General features: G+C 34.8%; 1 protein-coding gene across 1 annotated transcript; it reads right to left on the reverse strand.

Moving 5' to 3' along the window:
* Window positions 1–530: 530 nt before the first annotated feature.
* Window positions 531–17,453, reverse strand: LOC115445054 (protein phosphatase PHLPP-like protein). The gene is made up of 7 exons (XM_030171139.2): window positions 15,239–17,453; window positions 14,980–15,167; window positions 12,419–12,657; window positions 5,804–5,915; window positions 5,249–5,371; window positions 3,789–3,942; window positions 531–2,932 (listed from the first exon to the last, which is right to left on the reverse strand). The coding sequence occupies exons 1-7, from the start codon at window positions 15,864–15,866 to the stop codon at window positions 582–584; spliced, it is 3,795 nt and encodes a 1,264-aa protein (XP_030026999.2). The 5' UTR covers window positions 15,867–17,453; the 3' UTR covers window positions 531–581.
* Window positions 17,454–17,488: the final 35 nt, after the last annotated feature.

Raw genomic sequence — 17,488 nt, forward strand, 5'->3', positions numbered from 1 at the left:
CATTGAAATCTGAAAGTACAATAAGCTTTTTCAACATTGCAAGTGCAATAATATGAGTGTATTCCAGTCACATAATTGATGTTTCAAATAATATTTTTATTTTCTTTAAAGTCTTACTGTCTATAGTTAAGTTTTAGTTTAATGGTATATCTGTGTACATAAATTATTTTGAGTGATTCGAGCACAAAATAACGTTTTTAACGCCTTAAGTATAATTATGTCAAATAATTGTAAATGTTTTATGAAAATATTAATAGATAATATATATGGTTTGTAAAAGTAGATACATACATAACAATGTATGGAAGTGATAATGTGAAAATATGAATTACGTAGTTATTAATATTATAATATGTGTAGATCTTATTTGACAAAAAGATATCACAATATTGTATATATAACTAACTATACAGTTATTATAATAAAATTATATTTAAGCTTACATAGGCAAGTCCATGTTGATAATACTTAATACTTGTGCAAAAAAATCTAGTCGGAAGATAAATGGTGTCTATATAAATACATGAATGTACATCCAAATACAGTGACATTTTATTTACATTTTGCGTAGTACAAATATTTTATAGTTCGGTTGTAGCAACTCCCCAATACTGCTGCATGCGGCCTTCGAGATCAAGAGAGTCTTGTGATTGTGAAGATTTTTCTTGTATTACAGCAAAATCATATTCCAAATGATATGGCATGAGCCGCTGTAAAGATCCAAAATATGCTGCATTTGGCCCACCGTTCGGCATTCTGCCAGACCCAAAGCGGAAGTCCGGCTTTAATGTGTTGCCAAAGGATCTGGCACTACCAAAGTGCTTTGATAAAAATGGTACTTTTGTCGGCTTTCCAGTCAAATGAAGCTGTGGACTGCTACCCGATAAACCTTTTAAATTTCTCAAACTGCTGGTATTGGAACGCATTCCTTTGGACAAATTATCTAATTCCTTATCGAATAGCATTTGAGTATTTTGTTCTAGCATATACTCCCAGCATTTAAATTGCTCTTCTGGGTTAGAAAGTTCCTCGTTTCTGCGATCATCTTCTTTGTCCTCTTCGACACGCACGCGGATGGCTCTCGCGACACCACTGCGATAACTTCTACGCTCTGATGCTTTGTTATGCGATCGTACGCTTGCATAATGCTGATGACTAATTGCTTCGCTTGGAGGGCGGTCGCTTTGCCCGCTGGGCGAAGATCTGTCACTACTTGGCTTCGGTGGGGAAATAGAATGGCAGCAAGGTTCTAATCGGGAACAGCAGCAATCTGATCTACACACAGATTTATTACTGTTTATTGTTTGACGTAATTCTCGCATCAATAAATCTACGTCAGATCTTCCAGAGTCGAATCTTATTATTAAAACTGATATACATTCTTCAACTCCGTAGCTCTGCGCGAGGTCTTGAAGTCGCTTCGCCGCAAGCACTGGGTTACGTTCAGTTCTTGCTTCAGTGATGGCCGTATCGACACTGATAGCGTTCCAAAAATTACCATTCCCTAATATTAAAAATTCATCATCTTCTTTTACTACAGTTTGTATTACATCTGGATCAGGTACAGTGTTTGGGTAAGTAGATGAGCATCCAAGGCGCTTGTTGTTTTCAATTCCCAAATTTAAAAGTCCATTGCGTCTACTCAGCACAGCTTTGGTATTTCCCACATTTGCCAACCTTAGATTATACTTTTTATTACTTTGTCCAAAAACGTTTTCTGCTGGCGGTGCAGGAGATAAGTGACACATCACTAAAGAAGCCCCTTTCCTTTGACCTTTTTCTTTTAATTCTCTATGCGCTGATAAAACTACGTACTTCATATATTCATTAATGGTTTCTTTGATGGACCTTTCTTCTAATAAGAGCCCTGGTATACATGACTGTAATATTTTTGGCACTTCTGTATCTGTTTCCCCGTCAATTACTGCAAAGAGCCCTTCTTTGTTACAAAAAGAGGGCAGGCGAATTTGAGAGCAACATAGTTGTAAATATTTGTTTGGACATTCAGAGAATCCAGTAATCCATGGCGTAACTCCATTTAGTTCTTCGTGGTACCCGGTTTTTTGTGTCCAAGGTAGGGAATGCCTACCGGTAACATCAACCAAACTTAATGGTCTCTGACATCTATATGCGTTGAACTGCGATGGATCTACTTGAAGTTTTTTATTGCAAGAAATATCAAGAAATTTCAGTTGTTTTGGCGCAAGTAGTCGTAGGTCTAAACTATCAAGTTCGTTATGAGCAAAATCTAAGATTTTTATAGATGGACTGCATGCAAACATAGGAACGGAACGCAATTTATTTGAGTGAGCTCTGACTATCTTTATATTATTTAATTGTGGCAAGCTTTCTGGCAACTTCGATAAGGAATTACCTGACAGGACTAACTCCTCAATATCAGGCCAAAAACTTATACAATTATCTGGTAGATTTGTTAAACAATTATATGCCAGGTGTAAAATCTTTAATCCTCGAAAGGCTATGATAACTTCGGCTACGTCATCAGATAAGCAATTAGCTGTCAAGTACAGGCATTCTAGGCTCTGAGACATTCCTCTGGCATGAGGTAACCGGCTCAATCTATTATTTGAAAGGTTTAAAATACATAGTCTGTCGCATACAGAGAAGAAATTTTCTGGCAGGGCCTGTATGCAGTTGTCATGCAGTAACAATTCCTTTAACGGCGCTCGCAGCCTGGGCATCGACGGCATACTCGAAATTTTGTTATGAGCTAAGTGAAGGTTGCTGAGGCTAGAGAGTTCGCTGCAGAACAAATGCTCGGGCAAGGATGTCAGTTGGTTATTGCATGCGTGTAATGTGGTGAGATCTGAGCAGCCGCTAAGCCATTGTGGTAACAATGTTAGTTTGTTGTACGATACGTCGATCTCTACCAGGTTTATTGGTGGTACCGTGGTTGTCAGTGTTTCTAATTCTGAAATTAAAAAATAAAGATTACGTTACTTTTTGTGTTTTATGTATAAAGTAAATATTTTTTTATTATACACCTTAAAGGCAAGTTTTGTAAAAACATGACAAATATTTTGCAACTTTGTATATTTTGCATTAACTAAAATATTTTTTAAGCTTGTCCTGTTAGCTCTCGGGTTTTAGTTCTGGGACTGGGGCAAAGTGATATTAGGTTTTTGTGCTCAGTATTTTGCTGGAGTCTGAAATGTGCCCAATATGGCACGCCTAATATACGCCCAATTTATGCCCAATATACGCGGCAAAAAGTGGATGAACTAGTTGTGCCTTTCCCTACCCCTTAAAAGATAAAAGGTTTGACTGTGTATATCACATAATATATAAAACTATAAAATAAAATTAGACCATATTACATGTCAATGAAATAACATAAAATCTCATAATAATAATTATATATTTTAATCGATTATGGTGAATAATTTATTTTTCAAAACTCTGTATTATTATCTTATCGTCGAGACATAAGCGCACGCGCCTATATTATTCTGATATCCAAATCATTTGCGCATCGAGTCGAAATAGATTATAATTATTTTATTATTTTTCGCTATATGAATGCTGCGTGCCAATCAAATGTTATTTAAAATAATGTACTTAAATTAATAGATAGGTATACAGGCAACGATATTGCCCTTATTGTCATCAAACTGTTTTCAAGTTTGAAATTATTTCATTAATTAGTTGTATTCAAGGAACAAATACCCACCCGATTTTCATTTACCTCGGTTTGCGGAAATTGATCTACTTTTAATATTGAATTCATTATTATTGAAATGAAACGTAAATACTGAAATGACACTCACGGTTGTGCGGGGCGCGTAGAGTGCGTAACGAAGCGCCGTGCAGTGCGATGTGCTGCAGCGCGTTGTGGGACGCGTCCAGCTCGCGCAACCCACGTAGCGCCGACACAACCAACACCTCCACTGAGTTGTGGGATAGATCTAGAGACACTAGATGCTGGAATATATCGTTAAATCTATTAATTGGTTATCTATATGAGTGTAAAGAGGTAAAGTTGAGTTTGGAATGTTTGATGAGACTGACTCGGTGGCGTAGTACGGCTGTACTGTGAGGCACTGGGTTCGAATCCCGGGTCAGGCAAAGTGATATTTGGGTTTTTCTGCTCATTGTCAGCCCGGAGTCTGGAATTTGTGTCCGATATGGGGATAGGCTCGCTACCTGATGGGAGCGAGCCTATCCCCACATCGGACCGTCATCGTGCGTGATCGCCATCATGGGACGGAACACACTTGTCGAAAAGTGGGTGCCCTGGTTGCGCCTTTGCATACCCCTTCGAAGATAAATGCGTGATGTGTGTGTGTAGAATATTTATCTATTTCTATAAGTCCTTTTACCAAGAGAAGCATTATCTTGTTGTGTTATATACACATTTTACCGCGTATGGACTTTTAATCCAACAAACATACAAGACAGACTATTGTTTACATTATAAACTTTATAACAAACATTTTAAAAGTATAAAGGGAAAAACAACTGGGTCAATTGATAAGCGACCCCGATGCCATTGTACACGCAGAAGGGCAATTATATATACGTTGACATAATATTTTAAATATACATGGTCATACTCTTCATGGTTCTGCAAATATTGCATTTTTTTTTCATGCACGACAAAGTGACGCCACTGCACCTGATGGTAACTGGAGTGGGTTCAATGTGTCGACTGACGAGAGATTATTGTCCCTCGGTAGCCGACACCATTATATCGGCCTCTTAGATATACACAGGCTGATGCCGGACGCGACGCACTTATGGGTGTCACTATGGCGAGTTTTACGCCTTCTGGTGGATGGTGGATACAAACACCCTACCACCAGAAATACAAATAAAAAAATATTATATAATTTAATATATACATTTATATTTCATACTTGTATTTTGCACTTCAGTATAGAGCAGGCATTGTTAACTTGTTGTCAAATAGTGTAATGCGACATGTGAATGTGCGTCGCGACGCTTACAGTGCAGCTCTTTAATATTACTTAAACATGTCGAAAAAAAGATTTTGACATTTCAACTAGTTATGTTCGAATATTTAGAAGAAGACTAAATCCCTATAATTTCTTCAACTTTCCTCATACTCAGATAACGTTATACCCAATTCATGTTTTGTAGATTTTTTTTTGATTACTTCAGCTAAGTAATTTCACAAGTTGTACATTACTTGAACACCTTCATTTGTCGGTAAACTAACACAATATTTCAGTAGTGCTACAGATCACAGTAAAACGGTAATACTCACTTCATAATTACCAAGAATAATGCTTCCTTTCAGTCTATTGTGTCGCAAATCCACGTTAGTGAGGGGTCCACGGTAATCCGACTTGGTGTCATCGTCCGGAGCCATCTTTTTGTTATTGACTGGCTGTAATATTCAAATGATTATTATTGTTAGGATATAGAATTTTTATTTTCGTTTGTGAGTTGCGGAGTAAAAGCACTCATTAGGTGTTCTTGGTTAAGATTAGCTTTAAAATCGCGCAGGTGGGACCAAGGACTTGTTGTCTGTCTAAAATATACGTCATATCATAAGAATTTGCTATCAATGATACTGTTTAAAATATTTAAGCGATTATGATTACATAATATTTTTCACATCATGTAAACATGTACGTTCAGTAACACTCGTCTATGTATTTAGGACTAGTAAAATTTACCGTTAATCTTGAATTTTTTTTTGGCTGATGCTCCTTAATAATAAGTAGTAGGTATTTTTCAATAATGGTTTAAATGTGGTTAGTAAATTGATAGAAACTATATTGTGTTTTTAGTAAAATGTAAACAAATTACAACTGACCCCAAACCTACTGATGAGGTTCCTAGCCGCTATAAGAATTCTTAATCGTGGTAACCGGAGCACACAGTCGATGGATTGAAGCTCGTTGTCGCTTACTCGAAGCTCGTCTAGTCTGAAAATATTACCGAAAATGAAATTAGTCTTAAAATTTACTTATTTGTATTTAATAACATATTTATTTAATGATACTAGAGGACGTCCAGTAGTCGTAATTCGACCGTCGAATTTAATATGAATATGTATATATTTTATAACAAATATTTTTCTGAACCGTTATTTTTATGAACTATAATTATGCCAAATATAACCCTTCTACATGCGCACATTTTGCTCAAAAAGGATACAGAGTGTTTTCTTCACATATTAATATATAATATATACTTAGGTATAGGGAGAAGTTTAGACCTTTGCACCGAAATAGGGCTTGACTACTACAGCTTGGTATCTGACTAAATGGACTGACTGGAGAAAGACCTACTCGGATTTCTTTTAACACAAAGAAAACTCTTTCCTTTCTAACTAAAGTATATTTGTTCAATCTGAATATAAATCAATTTGTAAACATGTAAGCTAACATTAAAAGCTTATTGTTCTTCCTCGTTCATATAACAATAAGATTACACAACGGGCGTAGTTAAGAATGAACTTGTTTTATGTAAATAAGTCTTGTTATCGCTTGCGTTTGATTTATTATACAGTAATGTTACAAAAGGAGATTCTATCGAAACCATTACGGATGTGTGGGTATCGCAATTGCCTCGTAAAGTACTATGAGCGGTGGAAAATTGATAGTATACTTCAACATTATATTACATAAAATCGTGTTCAAGGAAATTATTCATATGTTAACAGATACCGATCGTCGATGATATCTATGGTACTGTGGATGTTTATGGGTGGCCCATTTACTCATTTGCCTCCGCAGTTATACTTTTTGACCATGGAGTAATTGTTTAAACACAGACGAGGACTTCGACTTTAAAAGGTTAGAGGCATCAGAAGTACAGTATTTTTTATGTATATTATGGATGTAATAGTAATATTATTTGTTGAATGCTTATAATACCTATTACTTATTGATCTGTGATTGAATAACATTTGTTGCCCTTATTTGAATAAAATAAAAATAATTATTATCCCACCCGACGCCGAGGCAGATCAATTGTTTATTAAATGATATTCACAGTTGATTATATATGCTATAAAAATATATTTTGGTTCAGGCACGTATTGATAAAAGCATAATGTAGCGATGTTATCATTGAAATCTCCTCAGGTTTAGCAAAAACTCTGCACGAAGAAATGACTATCTTACTAATCTTATCTTAATTTTTATTTTAAACCTTATCTTACTAATAATTACGATATTATACATGTGTGTAAATTAATGTTTGTTAGGAGAATATACCAGATCCTGAATTAATGTAGAAGATTACTTTTATCGCACGTATTTGCTTCCATGAGTAATAATGTAATTGTTAATCTATCTTTCAAACTGGTGACGCAGGCGTCGTAACGATGGCAGTGAACGTCAACATTGGTAGCGCCAGCATTGGCCACGGACACGAACTTACCCGCATACAAGATACTTATATATTATTATTTATTATAATACCAATTATACAAAGAAGATGTTATTTTATTAATAAAGATAATTACGGTTATCCTCAGTGTTAATCGAACGGTATTGCATCTTTATCTCTAGTCTCTACTGCATTTGCGTAACGCCCAGAAACCATTATCTCTTGGGGTTTGCTAATCGTCGAAATTCGTCCGTCGAAGTTATTAAGTAGTAAGTAAAAACACAAATGAAGTATACATACTTGTTATTTTTCTGCACTATTTCTCTATACGAACTTTAATTATGTCAAATCTCACACTTATCCGAGCGTGCAATGTGTTTAAAACGGGGTACTATTTATCCTAGGATAATTAATACAAATAGTTGTTATTATCAATAAAATATATAAATATTATAAATTGGTTATATAGAAGAGATAATACATTATAAATGTGCAGATAGAATTTTTGTTTATATAAATTCTGCATACAATTATGGATACAACACGTAGTAAGAGCGTATACTATGGGTATCACACGTCATTCTGACGTTCATCAATGAATACTGAATGTGCATAAGAGACGATTATTTAATAAAAGACAATAAGACAGTAAATATTGTAAAGTTATATGAATAGAGGGTAGAAAACCAGAATGATGAACCACAGTAAGATTATATTTTTGTTTACTTTTGACAAATTTATGTTCAGTAGCCTAGCATAACGTTATTTTTTATTGTTTCGGTATTTAAAAACTAAAAGTATATAGTGGAACTTTTATCCCGGAAAAACTTTTTCGTGCTAGCGAAGCCGCGAGCAAAAGCAAGTAGACCTATAATTCCTAAAGTAGTGCTAAATATTACTGTCATAGTTTATATTATTTATATTTGAAGTATCTTCCTTTCTAAATTAGGAATATAAGTCAATCGCGAATGATTAATAGGTATGTAATAGTACAACAATGTATGTTTATGAAATAAAGTACTTTCCCTGTAATCATATTTCCTCTACCAAGTTCTTGCACGGATATTAGAGCGCCGTTTCATCTTTAAATACGATTAAATTAGTGCAGTTTATAAACATTGCTGCCGCAGGATACACGTTATTATCGATTATTCGCAATAAAATAATAAAATAGATTACGCGCCGTGAGGAATATTTACGTTTTTTTTAAGGTCATGTTATTTTAATTAGTAATTATTTTTGTCCTGGATATATTTAGTTCAAAAGGCCGATGTTTTTATTACTTAAATAAATGTACTGCAGGAGAATATTAAAAAAAATCGTAATTTGCTATTTACAATTTTCATAAAAACTTCAACCTTCAGCGTTACATCAATCTTCAATAATGATTAATGGTTGCGCTATTGCGGTAAGAATTTGATCTTTCCAACCATACATATTTTTATCGATTTTATGCTCATATTTTTTTTTTTTGTATCATGAGAACTTCATTGCACATCGAGATAACAATCTGATAATGAACTATATTATTTAGTTCCTAATACGTACCTACTATGAAACCTTGCAGTTACTTAGAAAGACGTGTCACATATCATAAAGATCTTTTGTAATGAAGTATCGCTGTTTATTTTAGGAAGTTCGTTTTATTATAACTTACAACTCTGTGCCGTCAAACAAAAGAATTCAACAGCCATGTTTGTGCTTATCAACCGATCTTATGTACGGAACCTCCAACTAAGGATGCGGTTCGCGGTCGTCTTGTATATTTGATAATGGCATATGACCCAGAAATTCGTTAAGCGAGACTGGCGTAATTAAATTTTTAATATTTTAAATTTCACATCTACCAAATACGAAATGGCTGCCATTGTTTTAACTATGATACGCTCAGCAAAAGTGTATTAATTAAATCCTCAGATTTTTAAACTTTTTAAATTAATACGATAAAATATACTCAATATTTTTTTCGAAATATAGTCTCGTCAAATCTAATTTAATCATATCTTTTTAAACTCTACGGAATTGTCAGCTTTATAGTCGTGTTTTATTTCTTTGCAACTAGTTGAAAGCACATATGCGGCGTCTAAACTGTATAAATGTTCACTGTTGTTTTCTATTAAAAATAATATCACCGTAAACAATTGTTTAAATTGTTCATGACGGAATATGTAACACAAATGTGCAACTGTTACGATCTTTTCAGCAGATTAACAATGACAACCGGTGCAAAATGGCAGTAAACACTTGCTAAATGCTTTGGTAGGTTAATAAATAAATATAATTTGACTGCCGTTAATTTTAATACCGATTATAATTAATAAAGTCGAGCGACCCGCCCCTGTATGTATGTATTACATGATATTACGTCCTGTATTACACGATAGTATATGAAACCCATTAAACAATTTTCTATGAGAGTTCACGCATTAAACAATATTGTGTGAGAGTTCACGTATTAAACAATATTCTGTGAGAGTTCACGTATTAAACATTTTTTTGATTATAAAAAAACTTATTAATGTATGAGATTTATTTAAAAGATCCCTAAAAATATCTGAATGTTAGGTAAGTACTAAAAAACATATCGAACAAACTGCGTTGCGTGGTTAATAAGGAGCTAGTGAAGAAACAGACACGATTCGCAGATTGCGATTTTAATTTATAGATTAAAAATTAAATAAATATACGTACCTACATGTACAGCTCAGAAATAAATTATATAAAGATAGTAATAAAAAGGGTCATGGATTGTAGAAATATTGCCTAAAATTGCTTTCTATTTTAAACGAACCTAAAATTCCACTGCCAAAACTAACGAATTTTAAAACTGTTTAATTTGACTCACCATTGAATTTACTACACATCCATACAATATTGTGACACATCAATTCAGGCGAAAGTTTCACGGTCAATATTATTATTTTGATTAAAATAAAAATGTATGTGAATACTTGTTGTGATGAGGCGTTTGGTAAGACTGACCGCAAGTCGCGCCGCCCCACTGACCACGCGTTTAGCAAGCGCCATCCACCATCAAAGTTGCATACGCATTGTTGTACTTTATCTATCAAGGAATCGAATACACCATAGATTCAACTTCGTTAGTAAACATGCTTTCCTTTTGTATTCTGCTGTTTTATTTGGCTTTGTTTTTAAGTGTATGAATAATTGCTGCAAACCGCGCTCGTGTCACTATATGAGTTATCTATTGAAGAAAGAAAATTGAGATTTCGTTTTAGTTCATATTTAATAATTATAAATTATCATCGTGTCGTTTATCTGTCTGTTGATACAAAACACGGTGAAGAAGCAAACACGTTTCTTGGATGTCAGAAAATCTCTCTGTCTACACAAATTTATTTAATTTAAAACATCCATATGTAGTATTGCATACTCTATAGAAAACTTTAACGTGACTACTACTCAACATATTATTTTTTTAAATATTTTGATTTAAATTATTAAAAAATTATGTATGATTAAATTTTTTTATCATTCCAATGCAGATGTTTCCTTATTAAGTTTGCTTTAAAATAAAATAGTATATAAGTAGACATTGCTATATTAAATTTTGTTGCAAATCAATTGCATCTCATCGGAAGCAAGTGGTATAATTTTTCCTAATAAAGAAATAATTGTAGACCTAAACAACAAAATAATCACAAGTTGACTACAAAGCTCATTAAAATAGGTAAGGTGAGCTAATAGGGGTTGTACGAAGCGAAGTGAACGTAACTCGGCACGCTTCGGCGAACAGATGTAGATACACTGCACCTACTACCCGGCGCGTACGCAAGCGCTCACTTAAAAAAATTAGCACACAACGGAAACATAATTTACTTTAACGAGCGTACTTGAAAAACTATGATGACGATCCGATCGTGATAGATCATTCTGGTAATCATTCATCACTGTCACAACTTCGGTGCTTCGATTATCGCTTAAAGTTTCTATTTGTACAGGGCTGTGATTCGCTAATCCAAATATGGTATATAAGATTTTTTGTTTTGCATTCACTTCCTGCTTTCTAAGATACTAGGTTAACTATCATAATAAAATATACTTGTAGTTTATTTCATATTGTATAAACATATATACGTCGTATTATTAGGTATGGCTCGTGGCTTCGCCGCGTGAAATGACTTTCCTGTTACAAAAGTCCCTAAAATACTACAAGACGAGAGTGCCTTGTACATTTAAAAATCAGATTATTCTTATCATACGAATGTATTGGGTACTAATAAATTTGAAAGACCTTTCCCGAAATAAATCTGCTGGTGCGTCTATAACTGGCTAAGATAACTAGTGTCTTTGTGTACCTAATTTTTATGCCCGTGTATAAAATACTTTTAGAAGTTTCTGCATTTACTTCTAATAAAAAATCTAAAGATTTACATATACATTCGCATTGGCAAGATTATTTAGTAAATTCAAATCTCTAAGTTATTTAAAAACGAGCGGTTTTTAGAATTAAAACAAGTAAGGCTAAGATATTTCTGAGAGATGCCGGTCTGTCACGCACCACCGGCCGAGCGTTACCGAATGGAACTAGCTATGGCCTCATACGACCATATGTACGCGTTTGACTCATCCTCAAACTTAGATATCTGCTAACTGAGCTTCGAAGATCTGAGTGGTTAAATAACTTGAGCAAGTACACTGAATTGAGCCATAGTTTGAAATTGACTTGGGTAATCTGGTTTAGTTTGTAGAATATAATTTTATCTAGTTATATAATTATTTTTAACACGTCTTAAACATTTCCTTTAATGATTCAGCAGATTAATTCATCAATAAATTTGCGGGTAGTAGGATATAATTTATATCCGCCCGGATAGCTACCACGCTACACAAGGTGTTAAAAATAATTTTTACATATGTATCACTTCAAAAATAAATTATATAACGGAATACCGTTTTCAGTCTCTACCAATGCTAATATTATAATTAAAACAAATGGGATACATTAGTATTTTTAGGTTATACTTTCATCGGAATACAGTACATAGCTATAAATACGAATAATTTTGTAAACACAAATTGCTTTTAATGTAAACGCTCTACCAAAAACATAATATAAACGAAAACTTACTGTGTAAGCTGACATATTTCTGAAGGCAGCTCCGTAATTCTATTGTCACTGATGTCCAGATGAGTAAGCGACTGCAGACTCCACACTTGAGGCGGGAGTGTGGCGAGGGCATTTCCTTGAAGACGAAGAACTCTTACAGTAAAGGCACTGACAGCATGCTCGGCAATCGAGTCTCCGAGGAACCCTCGACTTCCACCGCTAAGGTCTAACACGTTTGGTGGCTGGGTGCTCTGTGTCGCCTATACGAAAGAAATATAAATATTTATTTGACGTTGTGACTAATCCGTAGTGGCTCCGTGACGAAGTGTTAAGTAATCACAAACTATACATCGTGATTTTATAGTCGTTTTGGAACCAAAATGTGGTTCCTTAGAACAATTTGTAGGACCAAAAAAAAATAGTGAATTAATTGTACTATTGATAATTTAAAAGAAAGAGTTTTTGATTTATTTTTCACTCGTTCGAGTTTGATAATGATAGTAACGTCGCGACAATTAATTCATAGTTATGAATAGCACTGATCGTAGTAGTACGTGAGATTTAGTTGCATTACCACGAGTTCTCATTTATTATTCGTAACATTAAATTTAATGTTTATAAAAAAAAATATTTTATTACATTGGTATTTTTTTAAACTCTAATATTGACACAAAATTTAAAAATTTCGTTTCCAAAACTACTATAAAATCAGAGTGTATACATGAACTTAAAACAATAAAGTATTTTAGCTCTTTAAAACGAATTGTAAATTTAATATTAGGCGTAGCTACTGAAATTCATAACTAATTGTGTGATTTTTGAAAATGATTTATGATAATCTAAATCTAGGCTTATAAGGAATAATTAATTATTTATGTAAATGTAATAATATTGCGAAGATTAAATCATAGGTGGGCACGAAACACAATAAATTTACAACGCACCATAATTTCATTTTTCTTTTCGAGTACGCTAGGTTCCAAGCTATCTAAGAAGACATCTTCAACAGTTTGCTGTGAGAACACGTCGAGACTATCTACCTCCTCGTCAGACTTCATTGTGTTGCTTTCAACCATAACAACTTTTCACTTCACTTACACTGCCCCACACATTATGAAGTCACTTAAGATAATCACATAATGATACAGTAACTCAATTGTAGTAGTGAACAATTTTATAAAACCAAAGTCCTTTAAGAAATACTGTCTCATTACATCGAATTTTGATTCTGCAGGGTGACAGCATTCGTCTGTCGCGGTGCCTAGTCACGAGGCCGTCGAACTTCGTTCATTGTTATTCCCAAAGACTATGGAAATATCTACATTACTTCATTATTCCGATCACGAAAATGCTACTTGCATAAACGACTTTTATGCCCTTGGTGTTGTATTGTTTTCTGGAAATCATCATAATGACGATTTCTGATAAGCATCTCGCAGTGTTCACTGGAAGGCTCTTGTTTTTGCACAGTTGACGGTCAATCGTATGTGAAATTTAATGATGCATTTATGCCTTCACCAACTAAGAATGATAGATGAAAAGTGTCACTCAAGTATTTTAAAAGAAATAGAAAGCTAATGTGCACCGTGGTCGCTACGAGTAGCTTTTTCGTAGTGCGTTGTTCGGTTGGCGCGATATCACTGCCAAGCGCGCTCTCTGCTTTGTACATTTCAACCGTGACATTTCTTTCAGGGTGATGTTGCATTTAGATTTTTTTGTTGTTGTTATATAGAATAGTATTAATATTCAAAATTTTAATTCCAAAAATAATATTAATAACGTCAGTGAAAATATTATCTACACAGCCAAACGAGAAGTTGTATAGGCTCAATGATTTTTGTAAATAATATTTTTTTGTTGTAAAAGTGACAAAGAGCTAATAAACATTTCATTATTACTTAATTGAGTAAGTATATTTTTTGCATACCTATTACCTCCGAAAAGTATCTCTTATTTACAATTAATACATATCTACTGCAAAGATATATTTTTTTACATATATGAAATATAAAGGTTGCGATTTACGTATCAACTGCCATAATATTTAAATTGGTTACTATATTTCTTAAATAATTCAACTAAGTGGGTCATAAGAAATAGATTTTAATACGCTAATTTTATTATCTAATACCGTGTATCATTACTTTTAATGTATTTTCCAAATTGCATTGTTCTATATCTACAACGATATTGTTATGGTGTTTATATGTATTCACCAATTATTATTATTATACCGTAAATAATTACATACTACCGTTGAGACAGCCCTATCGAGATAAAACTAAACCGGCGTATTGAAACGTCAAAAGCTTGATAAACTTCAGTTTCTACCAATTTGCTACTGTTATGTTGTCGGTTCGTTAGTTTGAGAAGTGTACCGGAATCAAATCCTCAATCATCTGCTAAGTGTTTGCACATTCCGTGAAGCAAACAGATGACACTAAATGCTAAGCAGACGAGATATGCTCTGCTTACATTTACGTAACCGCGTTAGAAATGCTTTCTGATGTAACCATAAGTAAGTTTTTAACTCTAACATAAATATGATATTTGTGTAACATTAAGATAATAAACATATTTACCTCTTTAAGCCAGCAAAACCACATGTTTCTCTCCCAAACAGTGTTGAATCCCAGGAAAATATGAGCTGTTATCGCATCTCCAGATAGTCCTTGAGATAGAGGTTTCACACACAACACCAGTTTTTGAGCTTTTGGTGGACAAAATTCGATGCTGCCGCCACTTAATTCCAGCATTTCCCAATTAGTACCTGAAAAATATATTTTTTTTCAATATTTCTCAAGGTGCAAACTCCTATGTTATACTATATTTTATACATACCATAAGTGTATAATCTGGACCCCATAATCTGAGCTGGCTTGGGCTTCCATTGTGGAAAAACATGTCCTTTAAGAACATGCAAAGTTCCCGACCTCATCACTCTGCTATGCCGTGCAGACGGGCCGGTGCACCACCGTAACGTATGACGTAACTCAGGATCGACAGCCATGCGGAGTCTGCGAGCTTCGGACTTCCATCCACATGTGGCCAGAAACTGCTCTTGAATTCGTAACGGGAATTCATCGTTCTCCAATCTCCGTGATTTTTCACCGCCAATTTGCACCCAGAGTGACAATTCGTCTCCTAGCCCCAGCTTCTTATTTACATCTTCAACGGTGGTGTTCAGCGCGACCTTGACAAGTTTGCTGGGAGCGTCGACGGCGAATGGCTCGAGGCCTTCAAAAACCCGGATCCAACCGTAATCATTATGAGGCTTGAAGCCGCGTGTTGAGGCAAGCCGGCGCAGAGACTTGTGGCGAACGTGGGGCGATGATGCGTGCAGCCCATCGTCGCAGACCATGGCGCGGGCAGCGCGGCGGGACGGCGGCAGGTGGTCGCGAAGTGCGGACGCCGGCGGCGCAATGCCCGCGCGCCTGCTCCGCGCCGGACTCGGCGCCAGCCGTTGCATTACAATTGGGTCGGAGATGTGGTGGGGGTGGGAAACATGTTGATCGGCTCGTCGGGAACATCGCTGAATACTAATTGCTTTCAATAAAACTTATACCGCGAAAACTGGACACTTGTAGACATGACCGATAGAAAGTTTTAGCATGTTAATATTTATCGTGTTTTAATGCTATAAGTACATACACAATAGGTACCAGTTGACTTATTAGTCCAATTTAGTTGCCTAGTAATAACAATTGTCCAATACTTTTAATTGATCTAAATTTTCAACTTCCAAAGGAGTCTTTGCGGCTATCATTTTACAGCTGACCAGGCAATTAATAAGTTAAACGTTGTAGTAGGTAAGTATTATATTGTTACAATACTTTCTATCGAACGAAATATGCTATATAACAAACCTTTGTTAGGTTATCCTATCTATTAACGGACTTTTAGTAAGAAAGGGTCCAGTAAACAATGTTCGGTTTCGGTCCGACAACCACCCCACCTGCTGACTCACCTGCTCCACCCAGCCGCGAGCTTTCGACCATGCAAATATGACTATTTCTTTTAAAATAAAGGGTCCACACACACGTACCACAGCCATACCACCTAGCAGCGACAAAACGTGGTCGAGTAGTGGTTGTGTTGCTGTTACAAAGTGGTTGAAATATGCAATAGTATAATTTATATGAAAATGAATAGATTCATTCATATTATGGACCAGATTTTGCCGCCGAATTCAACGGTATGGCCGATATTGCGCTTTTGACAAAGTAAATACTATCAGATAAACAAATGTATGCTTTTCTTATGTATCTAGTGTTTTGTTATGTACATGATTAATGAATTTATTTCATTTCATGGCAACGGTAATTAGAAATTACAATAAGCACCCGTTTGAACATGAGTAAAATCATTAATTTAGATGAAGCTAGGGGCGGATAGAGTATTTCTAGTAGATAATAGCATAGAGTTTCAGCCATACACGTAGTGTCACAGTGTACTTGCCGGACCAGGTTCTTCAAAGATTTTAGAAAATTTCTATAAGGGTACCTATTATCTATCGCGATTGCAATTAAAATTCTGTTTGATAGCTTTGTGCTGTAATATATTATTAGGGTAATAAGTAAATCATACCATGAATAACGATGGAACCATAACCTGTCGATAGAGTTGAAGAATAATAAAATTTCTAACAAGCAGCGATAACGTAGTGACAGTGGAACAAGATTCCTAGAGCTACTCGACTCTTGGGTTCGATCCTAGGGCATGCATTTTTCATTTTTAAAAGCAACGTCATCATTGTTAATTAATTGCTTGGTTGAAAGATAAAAGGCAACACCGTCAGCAAACTTTTATATCGCAATGTTTAGAAGAGTGTGAAAATATGTGGAATCCTGATAGAATTAGCATAAGGAGATTTTAGTAGAATTAATCCTACGGGATACCATGATGGACGAATGCCTCACCTACTCCCAATAACACCATTAAAGGCAATAAAAACACAAAAACCTTGACATTATGAATGGCAGATTTGGATCATTCTCAAGAAGTCTAAAACAATTAATATTTACCCGCAATAGTTAGTCATATGTTTTTAAGTTACACTTATACTACTTTCTTGTTTCAATTTTTTAATGT

Source organism: Manduca sexta, chromosome 23, assembly GCF_014839805.1.
Source record: "Manduca sexta isolate Smith_Timp_Sample1 chromosome 23, JHU_Msex_v1.0, whole genome shotgun sequence".
In the NCBI taxonomy this organism is placed as follows: domain Eukaryota; kingdom Metazoa; phylum Arthropoda; class Insecta; order Lepidoptera; family Sphingidae; genus Manduca; species Manduca sexta.